Consider the following 27,016-nt stretch of genomic DNA (forward strand, 5'->3'; position numbering starts at 1 on the left):
CAACCAGGAACCCTCATTTTTTATTATTTCTAAGGTTTCTACAATTTTCACATCTCTGTACTACACTGCAGTCATTTGGCTATGCTCCTCTTTTAAACATAGAATGAGTATCAGCTGTATTAATATATAATTTTCAGTTCTAATGAACCCTAACTGGGGAGTAGGGGTGTTGTTTGTAACTACAGGAGGTTTTTCTCCAGTTGTGTTCACCTCACTCCAAGGTTGTTGTATTCTGTATTCTATTCCCTCCTCTAAATTTTCTTCCCCTTCCAAAGTCACACCAAAACTGCAGTACAGGGTTTTAATCCTCTCAGCACTTGAATGCACAATCCTTCATTTGATGAAACTCTGGAAGGTTCAGCTGCAAGCAGCAACCAGCTGCATTAGCCTGCTCTCTGACAGAGCTGAAATATCCTTGAGAATAATCCTATTGACTGTTAGTAGTCAGTAATTTAGTAATTCAAAGTAGGGAAAAGGCAAAAGGCAAAAATACAACATAAAAGAATTCTGAGTTTATCTTTCAGTATGACTCTAATTGTGTGTATGCAAAACTTCAACATCTGCCATTCTTAAAAACGATACTAATTTTAAAACACAAATGCAGAAGGCTAACAGAAAACAAATCTGAGTTTGCCACAGAAAGTCATTATTGCACTGTAATTTAAATATAATAATTACCTCTGATATATCAAAATGAAAATCTAAGGTCTTCCCAGGTAGCTCCTTGGAGACATTATTAAAAATTTTTGTGAAGGAGATTTCAGGAGAACCTATGTCACCTCCATAAGACTTCGGAATATCATTAGGTACAACAAGGCTTGCTGATCGAGACACCACCAGTTTCAAAATATTAAGGGCTTCCTTCCAATACGGACTCTGAAGAGAACATACACAAATCACAAAACAATCACTTCAAACTAGACAGCCATTTTACATGTACAGTAGGATTTTGCCCTGATTCACTGCAAGATTTCCGAACCCAAAAGCTCTAATCTTCTACACACAGCTGCAAGGTGCTAGCGCAGGTGGGCAGCTTTGGACCTTCAAGTGCCAGGAAGAGAGCAGCAAGGCACCAGGTCATCCCAGAGTGGATGGCCAGGTCCAGGCAGGCAGGCTTACTAGATCCAGGTCACAGTGCCAGCTGCACCAGATCCTGTACCACGTCCTTCGCTCCTCGTGTTTGCACTACGTTTTTTACCATTGTCAGAAGTATCTGCCCTCCGTGCCCCAGAAGATAAAAACTGATAGTATTTAAAAGCAAAACGACTTTCACCTCCTGGCATCTTTAATTATTTCACACTTATGAGCAGAGTAAACTGAATTTGAAACAGACAAAAATATTGTGCTGTATATTTCCTCACACATTTCAAAGACCTTAAAAAAAAAAAAAAGCAAAAACATTTATAAGGTTTTTATGTAGTATCAAACTGATGGAGCACTTAAAAAAGCCAAGGCAAAACTATGAGAACATAATAGGCAGAGCCTGAGTTAAGTGTCCTCTACTTTAAACATCTTTTTAAGCAATGTAAATAATTCAGCAGTTTCAACTACAGAGAATGTGGAGTGGATCACCAAAGAGACTGACACCAAAAGCAGTGCCTTGCCAAGGTTAAGATTTACAGTCCTGAAAATGTTAGGATTCTACCTGAAAATTAAATCTTCCAGCTTTTGAAACTAGCAAGATGTCTGGGAGTTTGTTCGTTTTTCTAATTAGGATGCCATGTTTTTAAAAATATTTTTTTAAAATGCATTAAAAAAATAAACATCACTTTCAAGGCTCTAACTAGTATATGCTTTTTTGTAGGCAATGAGAGTCTTCAATCTCCTGAATTTCTGTGCATTGTAAACATAAAGTAGTCTCAAACTTGAACCATCCTGTAGGAAATTAAATTTGTTAAGATGCATTGTGATTGCAGAAGACTAAAAAAGTAAATAAATAAAAATCAGCTTCGTAGCACCACATTTAAACAAGACGTTAATTTACAGTCTCTTCTTTTGTCATTGATAGTAACATTTTATTGTATCAAAAATACACAGGCTTCTCTGGAATATTTTTTCACTAGTACCATTATTTTGATAGCTAACATCTTCTAATTAAGATTACATTCCCTGGTAGTGTGGGCTTGCATAGAAAGCTCAGATAAAGGTTAGAGGTGAAGCAAGCAGCTGTCAGGCCATGAAAACTATACTTATGCTAATCATTCCATTTTGCTTAATGCACTCTGACAGGAGCACAAAATCTAAAGTACATATCCATCAATAACAAAACATCCAGGAACGCCACTTTTCCTGGTTAGTTATGATTACACCATTTGACTGAAATACATTTGGCAATAATGGAATTCAGAGAAAAAGAAAAGGAGGGAAAAAAAAAAAAGAATGTTGTGCACTGAAATGGTTTTCCGCTCCGGGCATTTTCATAGAATCTTTCAGCAAGATGCTAGACCCTCTTTCGCGAAATGGATTTCCAGTAAAATGTGTTCCAAGTACAAAGGATCCAATTACCTAGGGCAAAACACTATTGTTCATCTTTTGGAGACTTTCTTTAATAAAAAATGCACTTGAATTCATCAAGATGCACCTTAATGTTCCTCATGGATATATCAGTGAAAGCGATTTAAACATGCATTTGACTGTAAAGCTTCCTTTTCAAAACATATACACTTAAATAAAACGTTTCCTTATATTTTAATAGTTCAAGGATCATCTGCTACAACTACACACACAGAGTTGCCCACATCTGTAAACAGACGCATATTCATCCAGGTAACTTGTCCCAAAAGACATCAATCAAATTGGACAAATACATAAGCATATACTGAATCAAGTAGCACACAGGACAAAAAATAAAACACTATGGAATCTGAATTTGAACAACTCTTTTTATATCTGAAATAATTCCAAAAAAAAACCCGTCAAGTGTAATTTTACTATCACTTTGGTATTAAGTAGAAAGGCTTCTATAGTTTTTCAGAGTACCTACCTGAACATATTTACCAATAACTTTTATGATTTCCAAATTAAACTGCTTCACTGGTGCTGTGGATAGGTCAATATGACTCAATAGACTGTAAATGATCTGCAGTAAGGACTGCTGCATACTGGATAACCCTTTCTCTAACAGCTAAAAAAAAATTAAAAAAATACAGAACTTAATTAGGGCCTTTAATAGTAGCAAAAAGCAAAAAGAAACATTAAAAGATAGTTAACTTCCATACATATTTATTCAAGAAACTTAAGTGTACCATTTCATATTTTTTCACAATTCATTTTACCATAAACAAAATGTAATGCAGTGTTCTCTGCCCTAATTATTTTTTTCCCTGAATTTTGATACATTACCATAGATCTAAAGCACCTAATAATAAAATACTCCTCACTAAATAGAAGTGTTCATACAAACTCAAAATCTCAAAGCTGCATGAAAAACAATTACATCTACGCCTTAGAGAAGGCTAGTATACACAAGCTTGCAAACAAAATAACTATATATAAATTAATTCATGAAAATAATAATATCTAAAAAAATATCTTCATCATTTTGAAGTGATATACTTCAAGGACAAGCTCTACAAGTTTTTCACACAAGGTACTTTTTCAGAGGTAATGACAGTTTGCCTGTATGAATGGCTGGCAGAATCATATACTGAATTCTACAATTTAAATGGTCTTTAATTAACTGTGCGATACTTACAAAATGAAATTTGAAATTAGTTTTTAGGCTGTGATAAGGACATCCTTAAATGTGCATCTGGCTAAAAAAAGGTCTCTTAAAAAATTTGCACCAAGTATGTTTTGCTACAGCCAAGACAGTGTGTGAATTTTATTCATGTAGAACAGAATGGAAATACCTATTACAAAACAGCACTATCATAAAAAGGGCTATTTTATTAGAGGGCTCAATATTTCAAGGCACATTTAAATTGTGCAGTAGTCATCCATTTTCTATATCCTAGAACATTTTATTATTATTCTCCCCCAATATTCAGAAATGTGCTTTTTTTCCCCCCCATTATTCAGAATAATGAAAAACTGGCAACGAGTAAACATAACGTTGATCACAAATTGTCAACGTGAGATACATTTTTATTAAAAATTTACCTCTGCAAGATAAGTTACGAGGTTAAATGTGGCATCTGAGAAAGAGTCATGCAAATATCTACACACTACGTTAATCCAGTTAGAACAGTCTCTGGAATAACTGTGTGTACTGTATAAACTCATCATATGAGCCAGATTGGCAAGAGTTGGTGATTTCTCCTCTGCACAAACCTGAAAAGCAAAAATCCTATTTAATTATATTGGAAATGATAAATTTTTAACCTAAGCATTTACAAGTCATTATGCAGTTTTCCCAGTTTTCACTGTTTTCCAATAACAGAAATCAAACTAATCATACAAGCTACATCCTACAGCTTCTGTCGAATTTTGGAGTCTGGCAATTCACTAAAAAACTAGTAGAGAGAATTAGCTAAGAGACTGAAACTGCTTTTTCAATTAAATAAATAAATGAACACATCAGGCATAAATAACAAAAATCTAGCTCCATGTTCCTGCATGGGCAACTGCAATCAGCAGACATTCATAAACCTTGACCTGTCTCTCCTTCTTCTTTTAAGCTTAGCCCAGCCCTTCCCTAATGGCCTTGCATTTACCAGAGCTATGAGGGCTTGTATTTGGGAAGGCAGTAGCATCTCCATGTATTTAAGGGACAACAGTAATTTCTGTATTTGCATCAGGCACGGACTCCTTTCAGGTGGCCTGCACACAGTGAAGTGATTTACATATCACAATTTGGGAAGCCAGAGCGCTATGATCGCATCTCCTATGACAGGCAGCACTTTCTTATTCCCCTTTCCACATTCTCCCTTAAAATACACGCTGTCAGGGCAGTGTACCACCAGCCTGGCTGGAGATTCTTGGTGTGTACCATGTACTGCTTTAACAGACACTACCAGAAATATTCCAGGGTTAATCACTGTGTGCGAGTAACAGAAAGAACATAGTACCCTTTCTTCTCTATACCCACCAGTCCAAAAGGTAAGGATCGCTTCCTTATCATAAGTAAATTAGGAAGTGTACTTAAAAATTGATTAAGTTTATATTTAAAATTAGAAGCTGCAAAATCAGACAAGTAAGAAAAAATAATTGATATCATTAATAAGTAAATTTGTTCTTTACATCTAAAGCTTACAGAATAAGCAAAATGTGTTTCTCATTCACAAAGGGAAACTCACAGGTTGATATGAGGACCAACTACATAAATCAGGACTGCATCATATCTTTAAAATACAACTTTTTATAGTTATTTCTATGAGACTACTAGAATTATATGGCAGTATTGCATAAGGGAGCAGAAAAATACAGTGATGCAGGTAATAAACTTCTGGATACTCCCTCGGCATTATTTTACATACCTTTGCTATCCTGTCAGCTGTTTCTTTACAGAACTGAGTTGGGTTATCAAAATGTTGGATCAGATGAGGAAGTAGGCACAAGATGTTTAGGGGAAATCCTAAACACATACATAAACAAAGTTACATAAGCCCTAATAATTTTAATGTGACTTAATTTATATGGAGTTATGTGAGCATATAACAGCTTTCTAGTATTTAATAAACCTTAGAGTATGATACGCATATGTTCATACAGATATATAAACGATATATACATACATATGTACCTAAGTGGGTATGTAAGCCAAAGGCATATAAATGTCTGTGTGTAGGTATAAATATGCATAAGATGAAAATAAAATCACCAGACCAGTTAAGCAAAAGTATCATGAAACTGGATAGCTTTAGGCAGTACACTCATATTGTTTCAAAAACGCGAAAATATTTGAATTAGTACTAATTGAGCTATTTAGCACAAGATCATGAAAAATAATACATGTGCTCTCAAAACTTGCGAGCAAGTTTAAAGTAAGTTAATAGTTAATACATGAAGTTTTCATGCAGTATTTCTTAGCAGATAATCATAATTTGTAACGTAGTCCCACTATCTAGCATTGAAATGCTTTTTGCAGTTGTCGATTATTAAACTGAAGGATGCTTTACAAAGGTAAATGCATAATCACTACTGATTTTGATTACATTTGATTTGACAAAAAAATTTTCACTACAAATACAGTCACTAAAGATACCTGCTAACTGAGAAGGATCCACCAAAGCATGCCTGGAAATTGTGATGAGTTTACTGAGGAGATGAACTGTCATTTCTTGTGTAGATGCTGAAGTAAAGCCTTTTAGGAAAAGCTGCTGAAGGCCTGGAAAGTTATTCCATTTCAGTTTATTCTGCACCTTTTCTATCTTTTCCCGACTCTCTGATTTATCCAGAGGCAAGTGAATAAGAAGCTTGTTGAGCAGCTTGAGAGCCAAAAGGTATTCATACTCATAATCTGACTCTAGCAACGAAGCTGCAATCCAAAATATGGTGGCCATCAAGTTGACAGGGTCAGTAGTGGGCTGCACATCATACATCCCTCCCTCTCTCAGGGAGGAAAGGCTTCTAGTCCTTGCCAAACTTCCACCATGATTTATTCTTCCATCCATTATATCCAGTGTGTTGCTCCGTCTACGGTCGCCTCTCCGCTCACTGATTAAATTCAGTCTCAAAGAATTACTCCTTGTATTGCTGTAGTATCCCAAACAACTGCCACTACTGATGGGACTTGTGCTTAGATTTATCTGTCCAGTGCTTTTCCTATTAGCTGCATACTTGTTTCCCATTACAGAATCATGGTATGAGGTTCTAAAATAAAAATCAGTATTACGTATTATTCCATGGCAAAATACTTTAATAACATACAGTTTAGAAACAGGGAAGAAAGAAAAAAAGATTTGACACTAATCGCATATATGCACACAGTGAAACTCTGATTTGTCATCGTAAGAGTATTATAATATATGAAAACACAGACTTTATATATATATAACTAAAATATCCTTACAGCATAAGGACAATACTGTAGCATCCCGTTATCACTGCTACCAAATCTACTTGTTACAATCCCAGAATAGCAAAATACTTACATAACAATTCAGTAAAATCAGGAAAACTAGCCTATAGCATGTAAAAGATTATCTGAAAATGAAGATATAGCATTCTAACTTACTTGTGATGAAGGCAGAGAAATGAATGAATTAATAAACATAATTATTTACTTATATTTGTCTGAATTATCTGACCTAGAAAAATGAACACTTTCCAGTTCTGAGAATATCTCCAGATACTGAGAATTTGAAGATATTCCTGGAAATCTCAACATTTTCAGAAACTTTGCCATGAAGTCAAACAAATAAAGATGTCTGTACATTTAGGGATTTATTTTTTTCAGTTTGATAAAAAGTCATTGAGCTAAGCGCACACAGGCTGTAATGGGACACACAAATGACTCAGATTGTTCAATTACATTTCTCATATATGGACAACAAATCTGAGGCCTAAGACAGTCCATCATTTGCTGTAACTGAAGAAATTTCTTTAGTATTAACATTGGAATAAAAGAATTTATTGCAGTACAGGAGTTTTCATCTGTAAACCTTAACTTATCTTTTAAAGATGGGTGCCATTATCTTCATTATACATATAGGGAAAAAATAAGACACTCAGAAAATTACACTATTAATCAAGGTTAGTAGGGCCTGATTCAAAAAAAAAAGTTATAAATGCACTCAGTGCCTTTATGCTTGGAGCCATAAGGCACACGTTGAACATCTGGTTTTTTAACTTTATTTTATTTTTTCTCCTTTTTTTTTTTTTTTAAATTGGACCCAAGAGGACAAGTTGGAAAGGTAGCAGAGTTCTGTTCAGAAAATCTAGATTCTGAGTTTTGCTTGAGGTAGAACCATAAAAACATAAAAGAGCAAGCAATTTTGCTATTAAGATACAACTATTCTGCAAAGACAACAAGAAATTGTTTCATTACATTTGTAATACAGACCTTTAACAATTCAAATGTATAGAAACGAGTAATGTAGCTTGACTAATAAAAGAACTTACTGAGAAAGGGCAGAAAGCAGATCATAATGCTTCATGGTTTCAGCCAATGTATCAATAGCAGACTCTAAGGTCAGAAGCAGTTCTATGACAAAACCCTGCGGAAAGCCACAGGTCATCATAAATTATGCAATATGCACAAGGAAGATCACAGAAAATCTACTGAATAGTGATATAAAAATATAAGATCAGTAACTAAATTATTACTTTCATGCTTCAATTAGAACACAAACCTGACGAGACAGCTCAAATTAGCAGTATAGATTCAAGATAGGAAAAAACCAGTCAGAAAATTCATTCTGGTTTGCACTATTTTTAAGAATGGACTTAAAGATGGAGTCCTTTGGACTCTCATTTTGTAATATTAAAAGACTATATCCACTTCTTTAGATGTACAATAACACTAAGTTCGACGGTTTTTAACACTATCAGGTTAGGTTCTTAATAAAAAAACAATTTTTTTTTTATATGGCTGATTTCAGGATTCTCTAACTATGAAAGAGAAGTTGGTTTCATGAAACTGACATATCGAACTCTCTGAAAGTTCCTATTCCTGTAGAAGAGAATGTGCACAGCTCATCTTCTCATCATTTCATTAGGTGAAAATTCAAGAAGTGTCATGATTAAAATGGTTTTGATGTGTGAAATATCTTTATTTAAAAATAAAAAGCAACGGAATAAAAAATGCTTTTTTTATTTTACTATCACTAAAATAATAATGTAAGTATGCCATTTAGGCAAACTTAGCTTTCTAATACATTGAGGAGGAAGTTCCAAATACCTGAGCTTCTTCTCCTGCATCTCCAACGGTTTCTACTAGTCTGGAGAGAACATCAGAAAGTGTAGATGCAGTAAGAGGCTGCTTCAGAGCCCTGAAAATCTGAAATGACCTCCCAGCATAATGTCGAGAGGAGCACGAAAGCGCAGTTTGCAAAGCAACTTCACTGAGACGGTGTTCCAATTGAAATCCTCCTATAAAAGCAAATAAATACTCAAGCAACAGAATGCTTTATAAAAAAACAAAACCACTTGAATTTAACAAAGAGCAAGTTACCAAAGTAATTCCTAACTTTAAAATGCTATCTTCTTCTACATTTCTCTCAAGCAGTATTATTCTCAAAAATCTTTCCAGGCATATGAACTTATATTCCATAATACTTAACATTGGATACACTTGTAGAGAATAAAACATTTATGATTTGAATAGTAAGTGTCCACAATAAATTAATAAGATGATTTCATTCCTAAAGGATTATATTTAAAACTGTTGTAACAGAAATATGAAGTGTGCAATGCACAAGGAAAATCTGTTCTTCAGAAGCAGTAGGCAAGCACCCAGCCTGATTCTATAGATCATCTGTAAACTTACAAGTCTTTTAAAAAAAAATCATTTAGTTTGCAGACTAGAAGATTTTATCATGCATCAACTGTTTTCTAACATACCTGAGCTAGACTGTTTAAATATAGATATCACATGCTTTAAAAACACAGTTAACTGTTCAGCACTCTTAATATTAGGGTTCTTAGCCGAAACATCCTCGTGATTCCAAAGTGGCCCTCTTTTCCTAAAAATATAAAAATAGAGTAAACAAACAAAATACAAAACATAGGCTTTGTCATTAATATTATTTAAATGTTATTTTAACCTTAAGTTTAACTGCAAAAGAATCTACTACCTACTGCATAAAAGAAACCATTTAGAACTGCAGACACAAATTGGAAAGAAGTTTGGTAATTGTCCAATAAGGCTGAACAACACACAAGCAGTTAAGACAAGGTGAAAAGCAACGTATCAGATCCAACTGAAGTAACAGTGTAAATTTAGGAAGAGATGTTCTCTGTTACATAGTGTTTAGTCATCTAACAAAGAACCAGTACAACTAACACCATTATATGCTTCTTAAAACAACATCCTTTCTTCATTTTCTTCACAATACACTCCACTATTCTAAATTTAGGCTATGTAAAGGGTGGGGGTTTTTTTGTTAGCACAATTAATCAAAAGCTTTGAGAAACAAGTGGGATTTCAGATTTACCCTATCTTTACCCATCTTATCCTATCTTATGCAAACTATCACACCAACTGCACAAGGGCTGCTTGTTTTACATACGTCCTTTGCCACTAATTCATCCAGCTCACTACTATTAGGCAATCTGTAAACTCCACACAAATCTTGCAGCTCCCCAATCACCTTTACATATTCCAGTCCTGATCCTTTAGTATGGGAATCCTTTAGATGGAAAAAGGAACTCTGAACTGTGTGGCAAGCAAAGATAACAGACCTGTACGGAACATGGCAAAATACTTTTAAACACTTGGGGCACAAAATTCTCTGAAATTGTTGGAAAGTCAGAGTTGTTCAGAGGCTGTATCACATAAAACCACTTCAGGATCAAACTATCTCTTACTAGTAATAAAACAGATAAAATTAGACAATGTGATGCTAAATTGTAAGGGGCTTGCCATATTTTCCACAAAATATGTCTTGACAAAAAAGAAAATTGAAATCTTACCTTGAGGTAATAAATTCTATGAGAGTTTTCACTTTTTCATCCTGCTCTACTGAAATGTCAACCTCATTGAGGATTGTGGTGTGCAGATGAGAAATGGCAGCACTTGTATTTCCTAAACTGATGCTAGAAGAGGTAGAACTTGAACTAAGCCCTGAGTCTGTCATTGGGGAGGGCTGGTAATCAGGTATAAAATCATGAACACCTGCTGAAATAAAACCAAGACAATTATGAACTGTTGACTGTTTAATATTAAAAACATAAAAAGAAAAAACAGCCCTCAAAATCAATAATTTAGCAAATATAATGAGAATAATTTCATGGATGCAATAATTGCAACTAAATCAGTAATTCTGATATATGGTAAGTCGTTGCACGACTGGACCCTTAATAAGGAACTGCTAGATCTCTCAAAATCACTGTATTACATTTGACCTTGTATTGGTAATACAGTGAAATAATATCATCGGTCTCTGAGGCATCTCATCTTAGTAAGTTGAGACAAATGATATAAACTAATAATAATGTACAGATACTTTTTTTTTTTTAAACTCAGTCCCAGCATAACTGACAGCACTTTAAATGAGTGAAGACTAAGTATTAACCAGTGAAACAATTCTAGAACAGAGCCTCTCTGGCTGCACGAAATTTCTCTAAAGTTAATTTTGCTGCTGTAAGATTTTCTCTTCATGTAAAGAATTATGTGGCAATAAAATACAACTGCGGTTAACTCCTCACATTACACCTATATCTACCTTTGACATTCTAGGAGAAAGTAAACTGGCAAGGAAAAGAGAGTCATCAATCTTTTACTGTAACAACTGTACATAAGTTTGAGACTCGCTGACATCCACCACAAACTTTCACTCTACAGAGCTGGATTATTGGCTCGTTCAAATAAAATTTAACATCAGCTTGTTTGACCTTGTGCTAGGCGTGCATACCTGTAATGACCTTATCTTAATCCCCAACTAGAAACGTTTGATGCTGATCTCATCATAGCTTCTAGCAGACATTTTTGTTTCAATAACAGCAAAACAGGTGCACTGCTAAAGTTCTGTGAATAGGTTTACATAAAAGAATTCCTTCACTATGCTCACTTTTTAATTCCTCATTGCCTTGAATATCAAATTCAGAAGAGATTAATGTTTTTGGTCAGTGACAAAACCACTTCTGATGTGAAAAAAAGAGAATGAACAGATTGTATAGCAATATGCTGCCACCTACTGAAATAATACATACTAGGTTATATAATACTAGGTTTCAACAAAACGAACTATTTCACATTGCTTTAAAAGCTACATCTTCAAAATATTACTTTCATAAAGATATACATACAAAATGTGTAATTTCCTGTATAGCTACAATACTATAATGTTAAAGTGAACGTTAAAAGGTAACATTGCAAAAGAGTATTCTGAGAGCTTATTGAAAAATGCAATTACAACTGACAAAAGTCAGAAATTTAAAATTGCTATAAACAAGTGAGAGATGTATCTTCTTGTTTCTTATTTTCAAGTGAATCATTAAGAGTGCTGTATTACAGATCCAAAATGTAGAGCTCCCCCTGTGGTTTCCACTATTATTTAATCATTCAACTGTGCTCCCAGCTCGGATGACTGGGCACAAAGAGGTAACATAAGCAGTCTTCGTTTTGACTTAATTAAAATACATTTTAACCAGGCATACAGAGATGAAACAAAATATATCCTAATGCCAAGGGCTCAGAAAAATATTACAAATAACATAAATTTTAATAATGCCTAGAAGAAAAGATAACTTTCCATGTCATTTTAACAAGCAACACTTAATAAATCTAAAGCCTACCTGTGAAAGTATAATCTAAATGCGTAGTTTGTTTGACAGTAAGCACCCTGGCCTCATTGAACTCTCTATTTCTGAGCAGGACAGAAGCAACAGACTGGACATTACTGCCAGACCCCATCACTATCAGCAGATGCAAAAGCAGTCGTTTACAATGCTCATAGACTTCGGGGTGACAGTGGTCAAAACCTAACATAAAAGAAAAATGGAAAAGCTTTATTAAATTCAAAGGGCACGCTGAATTCAATTGTTAAACAAATAGCAGTATTCAAATGTTATTTCACCAAATAATAGATACATAATTCACTAAAGTAAAGGTTTTTCAGTGTTTCAATATAAAACCAAAAGCGTGCAGTTCAACAAACATTAATATATCCTTTTGTTTCTCACATAACTTAAGAAGTGCTCTTTATGAAAATTACTACATGGAGAAAGAAAAAAAAAAATATGATTTTCACTGTTTCTTCTACAAGGAGAAAGAGGTAAAAGTGGCTCCAACAGAAAGTGCCTTCAAATGACTCCAAAAACTTCTTAATTACATTAATATTAATCAATCTGAAAGATACTGAATTTATTTTTTTTAAATACTGTAAATATTAAAAAATTGGTGAGATTCCAACACAATGGCAAACATTAATTTAAATGTGGAAAAGAACAACTGCATAAATAGCTACAATTCCTGAGTTAGAAATATTTCTTTAATAATTTAGTTACCTATAAAAATCGCATGAAGCAAAAGATGCAAGTATCCTCCCCATTCCACCTTTACACTGTGGTCAACTATCAAGTCAGTTAAAAGGATCACTGCTATGTTGCATCTAGAAACAACAACAAAAATATTGTTAGAAGAAAGTAATGTATGAAGCTTATGAAGAACTGTAAATAGCTTAATATGCCACTAACCAGTATTCTTTAAATCTACAAACATCTAGAAAGTTTTATTAAGAGAAAAGATGAATGCTCACGATGAAGACAGGAAAACTTTAGTCCTCCAAATTAAAAGGCTTGGAAAACTTAAACTGCTAGGTCTGTGAGTAAAACTGCAGAGAATAAACCTACCATCTTTAAATCCACTGTCCTTGATCTCCTATCTTTAAATTACTATATTTAGTAAACAACAAATTAAAACCTATTGAATTGTCATCAGCATTGTTACAAGTTACCTGTGAAGAGACATGCCCGGAGGAGAAGTTTCAGGCAAGTAATCCACCAATGGAGACCAGCAACCACCAGTAGGTGGAAAAGGCAGAGGTTCTCCTTGATTGTGCTCCATCACCTTCAACCGCCAGTTTGAATACAGTGGCATTGAATCACCTAACACAATAGATAATTAAACCAGAAAAATAAATATATAATATCTTTCTGTATTATACAGTCTTCTAAAGAAATATGTTTAAATACTTGAAAAGATGGTATCTGGGAAGAGGGAAGGGGGAACCTGCCATAAACAGCAACAGTTGGACAAAGCTTAAAAACAACAAAAAAAAGTGGTTATTTCTTGTAGCATAAGGATGATTCCACGGAAGCCATGCACATAACAGTAAAGTTTTGTTGAATAGGTTCATAAAAGCGATGGATGCACAAAGGGAATGTGGATGCACATAAGGAAAAAGAAAGGCACAGTGATCTAATATAATTTCCCTGAATTTCGAGCCTCATGTCAGATAAAAAGTTGAGGCTGGGTCCCTAGATTGTACTGAACTCGTTTCGAAGAGCTGCATTTAATTAAAGGCTAACGAAGTATTTCTCAAGAGCATCTCTTTACAGGTCTCACTAGCAAAAATCTACCGGTTCTACGTGTCAGATAATGCCAGCCTGATATATGGGGTAACTCAGAACTTGCCACTTTTACCGCAGTATAGCCCAATCCCACTGCTTGACAAAAGTCACTGCTCAAGAAATCAGTAAATTTGTCAAGAAAACACAGAAAGACATTTAGTTTTTCATTAAGTAAGCTTCAAAAGGGGAAGAAACACATCAGCTATTTGATATGAGAATATACTGTGTTACAGTCCAAAATATTTTTCTGTTTTTAAATGAGATGTCTTGGACCTCAGAGCAACCAGTTAAGGCTAGAAACATATAAGGAGTCTGCCTCAACAGTTCAGTGTTTCAGTGATTCTACTCCTTTTGGAAGTATAGCTGCAGAAGTTTCAGAAGTTCACACACGTATCACCTTCTTGACTGGAAGTAGCAAACTTCTTACTGACAGAACACATGAATTATTATCTGCCTCAGAATACTCAGAGGTGCTAATGCACATAGCAAACAAAGATGAAAATGATCACTACTATGATATGGAAGATCATCCATCCAAGCAGTAATAAACACATTGGCTGCCCAGAAGGTGCACCAAGCTGTTACTGACCCAAAGTTTAGCTGATCTGCATCAGCATGCCCAGCCTTTACAACAAGCTCTGTAGAGGATATTATGTTCCACTTTCTTGAAAGAAGGGATATGAACCACAAATTCACTGTAACCTTTATGCTCTCCACAGAACCAGTCACTAAGCAGTGCATAAGGACATCCTAATGGACTCTGTTGCTTCAATACAGCATGGGACACACTGGGGTCCATACCAACATGCAACACTCAATATGCAGAAATTTACATCCTGTTTGGTAGCGCAAGAAAGGTTAAGAGAAAGGCAGTACTGTATCATGTGCTGTACCATACTCGAAAAACTTCACTGGTAGCAAAATAAACTGCCAAGAAAAAACCTGAGTGAAACCAAAGAAAACAATCTGTGGGAGCACTATAATGATCTGCATCAGACTGAAATCTATCCAATAATCCTCTGCAGGCTAAAGTACAAAGTCATTTTAATTACTAACAAATTGTTAGCGGAAACAAGAGTTTCAGTCAAACGAATACTCTGACAAAGCATACAGAATACACTAATGTAATGCATCATTTACTGTCTGATCACTGCCTCATTTTTGCCTGATTACATGACCTGTTTAGCTTTCCCTAATTGTCACAATGACTTTGTATCTCGGGCATTGCTACAAAAGTAGCCACAGCTAATAAGCCACTGTTAAAGAAAAGTCTCCAAAAGTATATGGTGTTTCGAGAGAGATTTCTACCTCTTTCCTTACCTCTGCACCTCAGAAAAAAATAGCCATAGATCACAAATAATAATCCAAAACACGTTGCAAAACAAGCTTGGAACTTAGAGGTACACAACAAGATCCTTTTTCCCTGCTATATTTTCCTTTCCTATGGCTTCTCAGAAAGCTTTGTATCCTTTTTTTTTAAACGAGCCAAGGACTGCTATCACTTACAAGCACAACTACTTTTATTTGTCTATTCTTTTTAACTTCTTCATAATTTTTTTCCTCATTCATCTCATCTTCCTCCTCATCTCTGTCCTGTTTCTTCTGCCTAACCGTCTATCTATCTTTAGTGTTTATACTGGCAAAGAAAATAGAGTAAAACTGTTTAATTTGGAAAGATGTTCACAACTTGTTCCAGAGTACGAGGGAAGGAAAGAAAGTGTATTATCTTGCTTGCACATTCTATTGTAATCAAATGCATGCCAGACTTCAATAGCAGTACTAATGTAAAACTCCCATATTTTTAAATAGGTTCATGCAAAAAACACTGATAATGCCTATTTCCTCATGTTCCACAACCTTCAGCAAAACTATTAACTTGTGAAAATTTTGATTTCTATCTATAGAAATATTTTAAAACAAAAATATTACTTTTTTCCTCTTCATATGATCCTCCAGAGCTGCTGCTGTAGCGAGACTCTAGTCTGTGGTGCTGGCGGTTTAAGTTACTGTTCAACCCGCTGTAGATGTCTAGATGTACATAACTGTAGGAACAAATAAAGCAGCATTAGTAACTGACGTTCTGTGACATAAGTTAATCAGAGTCTCCTGGTAAAACTGTCTTTCAACAAAACTGTTATGCAAAAATATTTCATCTTACAATGACAACCAATATAACGCCAATGCATCTCAGCTGTATAAGACATACCTCCTATAGCAATGCTAGATGAGGGGATTCAAGGAGATAATCCACTATAAACTATATTTGTTAGACCATTTTCATTAACACTTAAGTACAAGAAAATATTTGTTACCATCATACAAAAGTTCTTCTCACTCTTGAGCAAAATAATGAAACCCCTATTTGATCTGGCACAGACATAAACATATACACACACAGAGTCCAAGATCCTACCTTGCTAATCCAATAAACTATAATGACATCAGAGAAACAAGAGTGCTAAAAGCACTATTTTCAAGTCATTTCTACCAAAGTTTCTAAAATTCTCTCCTCCTAGCAAGTCCAAGGTGTACATGGTCTATCTTATGAAAAAGCATATACCCTGGAGAAGTGTTAGACAACTCTACCAGCGTATGCCAAAACTTGCAGAGACTTTCAAAACTGCCTTCATTACTTTACAAGTTTCTTCAGCTCCAGTCCCCATTAGCAGCCAAATACTTGTCTGTGCCTTGCTAGGCTAAATTCTGAATGACACCTCAGGTTCCACAGCCTCTCTCCCTATTTAACTGAAGTGTTGGGGCTGTCTCTATCAATATATTTAATAATGTAACTATATTGACATAATTATCCTAGGGAAAGAAAAAGTGTCCAAGTGGGAAATTCTATTTGAAATATAATGACTAAGGCTCTCAAGTCGTCACAGAATATACTGGTTTGTGAATTTATCACATAGTAGCTACACTCCACACTAATGGCATGCGTGTACTTTTTTCTGCGCACACTTTTTCTCGTGCTAATTACAGAATCCCTGCTCCCTTTTCACTTTAAGGTTTGCTATCTCATATTTAACACAAAACAAGAGCATGCCCACTGTCAGTTACTGTTGAGCTCTGAGTTCACATCCTAATTAAGTCATGTCAGATGTTTGCTTTCCACCACCTTCACACCAGCACCACTGCCTGGCAAATTTGTCCAGAAGATTGTTCTTAAGAAGCTCAAAAATTAGGGAGGGAGGCATCTGTTTTAAAATGAGCTGGAAGGGATCTTGCCACAGATATCAGGCACCCAAATGCCCTAATTAGGAGAATAAACTAGCTTTCACACATGGGCACCGTTGATTTCTAGTGAGCTAGGAAAACAGTTTGTAAATTGGCTACATTAGTACACTAATAACATTTGCCTTTGATGAGTACATACCCATGTGCAGTATAATTTCTTTTACGTAAACATATAGAACCCAGTGTAATAGTAGCCAATTTAGGCATCAATAACAATATAGCTATAGCAATACAAAGCCTGCCCTGGATTGGTCCCTTCATTTATTCAGTTTCCACTACAGTTTTTGAGTTCAAATTACAACTGAGGCTGCTACTGCTCATCCCAAATAGTATTTCAGTTCTGTTGCTTAAAACCTATAAAACTTACAGTCATACATTTCCTGCAACGTAGACACACGTGGAGTCATTGAGACGCAAGTATTTATAGCACCTACCAGGAATTCCTGTAATTCAACTAATAACTGCTCTTTGAGGAGATACTTACTTCTCTTCAATATTGTCTTTTATATGTTTACTGTCAGGGTTGCCATCTGTGGGAGCTACCATTGTATTGCTACTAGAAGTGGTACCTGTGAATGATGGACAAAGAGAAAGATTGGTCAATAAAAAAGAAAAGCAGTCTTGAGCACTACACAATGACCCTTATTTACTTCTCCATGCCAAGAACTCTAACCAGGTTTACTCTACAACAACAAGCACGAATACAAACTGAGCCACAGAAATTACTTAAACATGCAAGAAAAAATTGTTGTTTAGACTAAAAAATTCTGAGCTGCTATTAATTTTGCTAACTGGAAAAAATAAAAAGAATCTATTCCAGGAACCTCTGAGTCTTCCACATAAATTAAGTAGAAAGGCTTGTTTTTGAAGCAGGATCTAGAGACCTAATTCTTTCTTTCCTGTATGCTATACCTCATAATAATCCATAAAATGTAGTTGGACTTTCGTGTGCAGTTAATTCCAACCACATTAGGGATTAAAACCTAACAGCCTGCAGTGAAGCTTTTATTAATTTTTTTTAAGAGAAACTTGCAAGCATCACACTGAATAGATGATCACAAGCAGAAATAATTTTGCACCCTCCCCACAGATTTTGTTACTCTCAATTACACTTAAGTGCAAGAGCCTCATAATGTTTTTTCATTACTTTTTAAAGGCTTTCATCAACAAGTGCCAATGCATCCACCTTGTGATCCAGACAATCCCTACGTGATAGGTCCAGGCTGCTTCACAACATTGACAGCTTTGCTGCACAAAAACTGAGTCCTTGCTTAGATACCCTCCCATCTATGTCTTTTGTGGCTCACTTTGGAAGATGCTTCATCAAAACCAGACAGCTTTCCCCCTCGTTTCTCAGCATGTTCTTGGAATGAAGCGTGAGGTAGACACTTCCTATATTTTCAGTGGTGGGGTTTTTTTATGATTATCTATTGTTAATTGTTAAGTTTTTCTAAATATATCCTCCTAAGTAAATTCACTTAAATCCTCTTGAACAAATTTCTATGGATGCAGCTTGTGTCTGTAACAGAACTTAAAATATAACAACTTAGATGGATTTAAAATTATGTAAATTTTCCCAGCTGTTTGAATGGACATAAAAGTGACACAGTGAGGGTAAACGGTGCAAGACCTGAACACAGACAAAATCTAACACATATATTAATACAAACCTGTTTCTTATGAATCCATCAGATGTTCTTTTATGTTCTTTAATCTCTCAGTACACCAAAAAATGCAGATCTTGTAAAACAAACTTTGTACCTTCGTTTTTAGAAACGGAACATTGTACCCCTATTGAATACTTAGAGATGAACTCCAGTATTGTAACTGATTGATAACAGCATGTTTATCACTGACAATAATAAAAGTTTAAGTTAATAAATTCTCACCTGAAGTCACAGAGGGGATTTTGTAACTGGAAGTAATGCGGTAATATGGTGGATTATCCATATGGGTGACTCCTGAACTGACAGGATCTGTAAGCTGAAGTTCACTCACCAGCTCTTCTAGTAGTTGCATTGTTTTATCTCTACCCAAATAAACAATAACTTTCTTTACCTGCCATCAAAAACAAGCATATGTATATAAAATAGTATGTAAATAAATAAAATTCTTATTGCAGTGATTTTTCTTTAAAAAAAGACAAACAAAAAAAAAGGAAGAGATACCACAGCTTATTAGAATGAATATCTATCTGCACTGCAAGTGACAAAACTTGAAATTTACTCTAGTTCTAAAAGCAAACAAAATTGCTTTCACAGTTGTCAATAGCAGCAAGCATCGGAAATATATCACAAGAGTAAGAAAGTAAGTCTTCTGAGTTCAATGACAGTTATTTCAGAAGGAAAATATTTTCCTACAAAGGTTTTAGCAACATCTGAGATCAACATTGGAGAAAACGTATTCTGATATAATTTCTTTTTGATACTTCGCAGCTGTGTTCTACATTATTTCTTTTCCAGCAGGTATCCTATTTTTCCTCATGCTATTCTGCAGTGCTCTCACATAAGCTTTGACAAAAAATTAAATTAGTTTTGAGGTGATCTGGGGTGTTTTTTTTTTTTATTTTAATAGTCAGTCATGTAAGAATAATCACACTGTCCCTACATGGCGTGACAGGTGCTTTATTTTACTATGTTATCTGTCTGCTTTTTAGGACTATCCTAAATTATAGCATGGGAAAAAACATTTTATTCCCATAATGCTCGAGACCTTTATATACTCTGATAAGAATAAACATCTAACTATAAAGTATATAGTAATTAAGGATTCTCCACTATAACTTACTTCAGCAAAATAAGCCCGGTCACTGCTAAGCAGCAGCAGATAGCTGCAGTCAGTGATTACTCTAGACTTCGGTAAGTTCATATTTTGTCTTCTGACATTTTCTTGAGTCATTACTGTTCAACAATTTATTTCCATCCTTTTGAGAGGACTCAAAGATGAATGGTGAGCAAGTGATCCAGGGCATTTGACCTGTGGAATTACTTTGACACCTTGTTCAAATATTGCACACAAATATTTTGGGCTGCAACATTACGCTAGATTTCCTGATTTGCAATTAAAATGCTTGCCAATCAATGAAGAACTTAAGCTGTCCTTAGTAAGAACTTAATAATATAGGTCCCGACTGTTTACTTCATATCAAGTTGTGTGGTTTTTTTCTTACTATTAGCAAAACCTATAATAATTTTCTAATGAAAATATTACTTAAGGAACTAACTCAACTCTTCCCAATGAACAGCGATCAACTGCTGCAGTAGATTTGCCTTTTATGATGGAAAGAAGTTGTTCAGTGTTTACTCTTAATAAAATTAATCTAAATTTAGCAATCAAACTTTTATGTTTCCTTTTTACGACAAAGGAACAAAAGTACGCTAAGACACATGTAGACATTTTAATAAGTTTTTTCCATTTTTTATGAGTTACTCATAAATAAGGTCTATGGTCTACTTAGTACACCCCTGAATTATCGTAACTGATAAGACAGCTAGTGGACTTTTTCAGATTTACCACCCGGAGTAAACTGCAACAGTCAGTAAGTTGTCTTAAGGAAGCCTCAGCTATCTTTAAGGTGTAACAGATACCCTTTCTAGTTTGTTTTTTTTCTCAAGCCCATTCCATGAATGCTAGGTTTAAGTGAAACTGATACTGAAATTTCAACACAGATGTCCAAAGTAACTTGAAGAATTGAATTTGTGTTGTTCATAATATTTAGTGGTCATAAAATATGGGGTGACACTACTATGTGGTTGAAGATTTTGATACTAGAAAGCTTACCTCACATTTTTTGTTTGGCCATCTTTGCTGCTAGACACAACTAATTTTTAAAACATCAATAGCACTACAGAGAGACGTATCACATACTCACATAAGGCAAAAGGCTGGGTTCACTGTTCACTCCACAGATACTGATCAAGAAGTGCAAAATTATTTTCAGATTCTTTGGCCAGCTGTCTGCCAAAGTAGTCCAGACATTTTCTATCTCTGACCAAGCCACTTCATCACCATACTAGAAAACAAAATAAATACCTCTCCTGAAAACCCTAGTAGAAAACATTGTATTTGAAAGCGATCTGTATTGACCAACTGGGACAGGCTCTAGAAAAAGGAGATATAAATCCTGTAAGAAGCTGTTGCCTTTTTAACATTCCAGAATGAAGCTTTCACATATATTCATCTTTATAAACACATTCTGGAAATAACTATTTAATAGCTATATCAAAATATATATAAACATATTTGTATATATTATTTATTTCATTTATAAATCATATATACTTTTATACACTATATGAGTACACGAATATTTATTGATATGTGAATTTATTTCTATTTTTACATATTTATTTACATATAAACAAAAAAAGGCTAGCAGAGATCCATTCTCACAGTTGCTGATAACCTTGAACAAAATTCCATGGACCACAGGCTGAAAAGAGTTTTTAATTTGTTGCTTAAAACATGATCTCTCATCAGTAGGATTCAAAGATAGCAAGAGCTGGCAGAAGCACTGCACGTGACCAACACTGTTTCTCTGTTGGAAGTAGCTATTGCAGGAAGCAGGAGGGTCTATCAGCTTCTGGCAAAATGATCAGCTCCAAAACTCCTTTGAGATCATAGGTATACAGGCTACTTGGTATTATCTATCCTGCTACAAACCTACCCTGCAAAACAACAGTTATATACTGTTACTATATATAACAATTACTATAACATTTCTATTACATTTTATGTATTTCTCATAATACCTCAAAACGATATAGTATAGTTTGGGTATATGTAAGCAACTCAACAAATATGGACAATAACTCTTGAAAGTTTGGTAATACAGTATCTCTGAACAGCATTTTCTTGCACCCTAAACACAACAATCCCCTGATGGAGCACTTAAGTAATCAGTTTTACCTTTGCAGTCATATACATAAGATTGTTCAGAACCATAGCTGTAGCCTGTGGTGATCCCCAGCCTTCTCCTCGTAGCCATCGTCTACTGTTCACCATTATTTCTCTGTCTTTCAAAGAATCTTCTTCATCTTCATCTTGCCGACGAATGGTTGGCAAAGGTTTCAAGTCTACTAACTCAATGTTGTTCATCCATGGCAGCAGATAATGTAGCATCACCTGTCTCCCAGCTGGATGAGCCGTTTGGATTCTCTGACTTACTTCTGTCATTCAAAAATTAGATACATAAATGAATTGCAAATCAATAATGAGAATTGCTTTGGTACTAACCACCACCATGAGCCCAGTAGACCATACTGATATAAAGTAATGCTGATACAGACGTAATTTTTTTGTTTAGCTGACTAGCACTGTTTCATAATGATTAAGTACACAGTCTTCAGTAGAGCTAATTGAAGACACTGCTGACTAACAGTATGTTGAAGAAACCATGTTAGTATACACAAATACATATTCCTCTAATTGGAGGAGGGAACTGAAAACCTAGAGCACATAAAAATGTACCAACTTCGGCAAAAAAGCACTTAAAACTTTTTCTTCCTCATATTAGTCCTAACTGATGTGAGAAGTTATTATTCTGCAATTGTTTAAAAATGCTATGGAATGGCATTTTTAAGCAATCTACACTAAATAATAAAATACTAGAAAGAATAATTGCAGAAGAATAATTTTTTAAAAGTTGCAAATTATTTTTCTAATGTGATTTTTCATGGCTATTAGAAAGTCAGTAAAAGTATCTTTGATTCATGTTGTTTCCTCTTGAATATATTTCAAATCCAAGCAAACAAAAATTGTCACTCAGTAAAGTCCATTTTCTCCACCCATTATAATGATGTTTTCTTGTTGTCTTGATTTTAGCAAATTACATACAAATTCATTATTGAAAAAAAATAATTACACATTCTGTACAATGCTTTTGACCTGATGAAGCTTTTTATTTTGTTTTAAAATCATACCTGAGAAGATAGCAAGTGTTAGTTCAGGATAAGTCCTTGCCAATTCTTCCGACAGTTGATAATATGACACAGAATACAGATGTGGTAAAGGAGAAGGCTGACCCAAAACCCCATCCGTCCGCTGAACTTCCAGTTTGTGAGCATAGCGGAACATCTTTGGTTCCAAGATCTACAACAGTAATGGTCAGAATTTGAAGCTAAGTATAGAGCTTCAATGGACATCTTTATATAAAATCAGCATTTAAATTCACGTATCTACTCTCATTTAATGTTTCCTATCTATGCAGATCATCGCATATCTACAAGTATTCCCAACACTGGGGTACCTTCATAGAAGACTAGCTAAGACTAACTCCACTTGATGAGTTTCCAGCAATAAATTTCAGAAATCTGCTTTCACAAAATACTACATTAAACATAAATTTCTCTATAACAAAACATGAAATACTATTTAATACTTGTATTTCCAAACATCATCAATGTTTGCTCATCTATGACACACGGATAGAAGCAATGCAATCTTTGATGTGGCAGAGATGGCAGCAGGAGGCTAATGCAGTTTGATACTTTAAAAGACAGTTTTGGCTGATCTTAAGCAGTGGTGTTCACTTGAGAAGAAAGATGGGGCCCAAAAGGGAAAGTGGTGTGAGTACTGTCATATAAAAAGCAGTGTGACTCCAGTGGGGACTTCACTGTTGAATTTAGCTGACAACAAAAACCTTTGAAAAAACCTCCAAGTCTTGCTACAAACAGCACAGACTTATTTATTTATTTTTAAACACTAATGCTGCCTGTAAGATTAAGCTTACCCCTAAATGACCTCAGAAAGTAATATACAAAAGCGAATTAAATGGCTAACAAGATTTCCACTATCATCTCTCCACACAGATGGATGAAAAAATGTTTGGTATCAATGCACTACTAATGACTGCTACCCCAGCAGACAGAATAAAGGGACAGGAAGGACACTTCTCTCCGAGGTGCTTTTGGACAAATGGAGCTATATACCACGCTGTTTCAGGGCCAAATCAGAAGACTCTTAATTTAGGTTTTGCGTCTTGAAAAAGCAAGTATTATGAAAATACGAGTCTTGAGTGCCTAGTTCATGAAAACAGACACACTTCCACTGAAGTCTATTTGTGCCAAGTAAGGATCTGGCCTAACTATGCAATAAAATAGAGAAGAAAAAGATATATACATTGTATTTCATCACTGAAGGGACAACCAAATAATAACAATTTTTTTTTTTTGTATATGCACAGGAACAATTCTTATTTTATAACAAAAAAAAATTAATCAAAACTAGCTTACAAACCTGTAATAGTTGCATAGCAACTTCATAGATGGCCCTAGTAGAATCAGCTGCTTTAAATAGTATTAGATTCAGGAGGGTCACTGTATCACACTGGTAATCCCTAGGGAAAAATTGCAAGTGTGAAATCAGTAAAAGTACATCTGAATTTTTAAAATTTGAATTTATTAAAGCTTAATTTACAAGGGATATGGTATGGGATAACATTTTGAAAAGTGTCTCTAGTAACATATACACATAGACAGGGTCTCCCCTGTCTCTCCCCTCTCTTTGAGGGACGAAAAAACCTAGTTCTGCATGAAAGTATGCTTTGAAAATGAGAGTTTACAGTTCTGAAAAATGCTGTAGTACCTGTTTTGGAACACACTGGCTATGGCTTTAAAACAGCCAGCTGCCACCCGCTTGGAACCTGTGTAACACCGGTCTACGGCCCAGTACATGAGGTTACTCTGGTCAGGGTTGAGTTCCAAGAGCAGCATGACTGCCTCACAGCCTAGCTGGTGAACCTGTATTCCAGAAAAGAACAAATATCCATTTATAAGTATAGCAAAAAATACCAACTTACAAAAATAGCATAAAATAGGGAAGTAGATATGTAATTAAAAACAAACAAACAAACAAAACCAACAACAAAAAACAACCCACAACTGCAATACATACAATGTTTTTCACCTAAAACCAATGAGACTACAGCCTAAAATAACAACAGGTAATTCTATCAAACTGTTTAATGTTCAACTTGCACACACAGTCATAAGTTACTGAAGCACATAACTAGATAGCTGTACTGACTTTTTTTCCCCTCAGTTCCAAGGCTACCCTAAGCTACCTACTATTTTCACTTACTACAAGCTGAACGCTGAAAGCACCAGGCACAGAAAAGCACTTAAAAGATATGCAGGAATTCCAACAGGATACAAGGGATAGATCTACACGGAGACTTGCACGTTCTCTTGAATCAAAGTAGCTCATTTTGATTCAAGCTTTATTTTCACGTAGTCATAGGATTAGTGCAATGGAGGCCCTTTCTTTTAAATATAAAGCTTGCCTTACTGTTTAGATGTAAAGCTTGGTCTTCATAACTCTGCAGGACCCCCAAGGGACTCTAGAGTCTCACAGGAGTTCATGTTCAAAATCTTGTCTCCTTTAAATCTCTAAAAGGCCTGCTTATTACTACAACCTATCCTAGCCGATTAGTTTATAAACGATACACAATGTTTCACTTCTTGCCTTTTCCTCTTTCATTCTGATACGTCTGTTCTTAGGCTGTGATCAGGGACTGCCTTCCTCAACAGAGTGAATACACATATCATGGACAGTGCAAAAATACTCACTACTAAAACAGCTTTGAGCTTAAGCCACTCTAAAGCATTTAGGACTATCTGACTGCAAAACTCATTAAAGCTTGTATTACCTTTTTATCTTGCGAATCCAAAATATTATCCAACCATTTGTATAAATAGCCATCAGATGAGAGCCCGACGTTATCTGCAACAGGGCCACAACATAGTACAGCAGACATAGCCTTTAGAAAGTAATTGAAAAACACTACATTTTAATAACATGGATACAGGAAGTGCTTTTACCAAGTCTATTAAAATATCAGAAAACTAACTTCAATTCAGTCAAGGAAGGAAGACCAAGGCTAACAAAAAAATTGTTTAACTTCTTATTCAAGAAATTATCAAATCATATTTTTTCCAAGTTCCAAATATGAGGAACTGTTGATACTGAAATGCTGACACATGTAACAGTTAGTATGTCAGTGTGATTGTTAATGTACTTTTAAATGAAAGCCTTTCTCCTTAGGCAATTGATGACTAAAGTCATGGGAGATTAATATTTAGCAGTAATTTTAAGAAATTCCTATGGGAAGAGTGACAGTTTACAGCATGGAAAAAGTCAAACTGCCATAAATTTACATGTAGGCAGAAGAGAAAAAAAAGCTAAGTCATGAAAGGCAATAAGAATGTGAAAATCACATCCAAAAAGGCTAAATGTTAAATTTGCATTAGAAAAGTCAACATAACAATCTATTTCCAAAATTCAAAAAGTGCCAAAATACCTTTAATGCACAGTATTGGTGTCTGTTTATTCGCATGTTCCTATCGCTGTATCTGTCCAGGGGAGTAAACATGATACTAAAAGGACCTGCCCAATGACTGAACAACATAAACAGGCTGTGGCGTAGGCTCTGCTGCGGAAAGACACTTCTTCTCTGGTGTACTGTAAGAAAAGCACGCAGTTAGACATGCTCCTCTTGTCATTCTTTTAAATTAAGCTCATAAACCAGAAACCGATCCAAACAATTAACACAAAGTGAAAAAGCAATGTAAAGACACATTATTTCAACACCATAATAGCTGGATGTAGGTTTACTACTGTCCTGTTTAATACCACTAGTGTACAAAAATAAGCTATTCATTAGCCT

The 27,016-nt window shown here is 35.0% G+C and overlaps 1 protein-coding gene across 11 annotated transcripts in view; it reads right to left on the minus strand.

The window, feature by feature from the left end:
- The window catches only part of FRYL (FRY like transcription coactivator), a 151,044-nt gene that overhangs the window by 35,131 nt on the left and 88,897 nt on the right, over window positions 1-27,016 (minus strand). For 10 of the 11 annotated variants that reach the window (XM_086612619.1, XM_086612618.1, XM_086612616.1 and 7 more), the window contains 22 exons: window positions 26,651-26,811; window positions 26,000-26,110; window positions 24,937-25,091; window positions 24,589-24,688; window positions 23,274-23,442; window positions 22,261-22,520; window positions 21,224-21,364; window positions 19,242-19,410; window positions 17,837-17,921; window positions 16,045-16,157; window positions 13,500-13,650; window positions 13,051-13,154; window positions 12,340-12,525; window positions 10,516-10,720; window positions 9,445-9,566; window positions 8,783-8,973; window positions 8,005-8,099; window positions 6,146-6,753; window positions 5,418-5,515; window positions 4,102-4,272; window positions 2,984-3,124; window positions 679-876 (listed from right to left, as the gene is read on the minus strand). In XM_086612619.1, coding sequence (XP_086468745.1) covers window positions 679-876; window positions 2,984-3,124; window positions 4,102-4,272; window positions 5,418-5,515; window positions 6,146-6,753; window positions 8,005-8,099; window positions 8,783-8,973; window positions 9,445-9,566; window positions 10,516-10,720; window positions 12,340-12,525; window positions 13,051-13,154; window positions 13,500-13,650; window positions 16,045-16,157; window positions 17,837-17,921; window positions 19,242-19,410; window positions 21,224-21,364; window positions 22,261-22,520; window positions 23,274-23,442; window positions 24,589-24,688; window positions 24,937-25,091; window positions 26,000-26,110; window positions 26,651-26,811 — 3,734 coding nt within the window. The remainder of the gene's footprint in view (window positions 1-678; window positions 877-2,983; window positions 3,125-4,101; window positions 4,273-5,417; window positions 5,516-6,145; window positions 6,754-8,004; window positions 8,100-8,782; window positions 8,974-9,444; window positions 9,567-10,515; window positions 10,721-12,339; window positions 12,526-13,050; window positions 13,155-13,499; window positions 13,651-16,044; window positions 16,158-17,836; window positions 17,922-19,241; window positions 19,411-21,223; window positions 21,365-22,260; window positions 22,521-23,273; window positions 23,443-24,588; window positions 24,689-24,936; window positions 25,092-25,999; window positions 26,111-26,650; window positions 26,812-27,016) is intronic. The other variant, XM_086612613.1, reaches the window with a different exon arrangement.

This window comes from Tauraco erythrolophus, chromosome 5 (genome assembly GCF_009769465.1).
Source record: "Tauraco erythrolophus isolate bTauEry1 chromosome 5, bTauEry1.pri, whole genome shotgun sequence".
In the NCBI taxonomy this organism is placed as follows: domain Eukaryota; kingdom Metazoa; phylum Chordata; class Aves; order Musophagiformes; family Musophagidae; genus Tauraco; species Tauraco erythrolophus.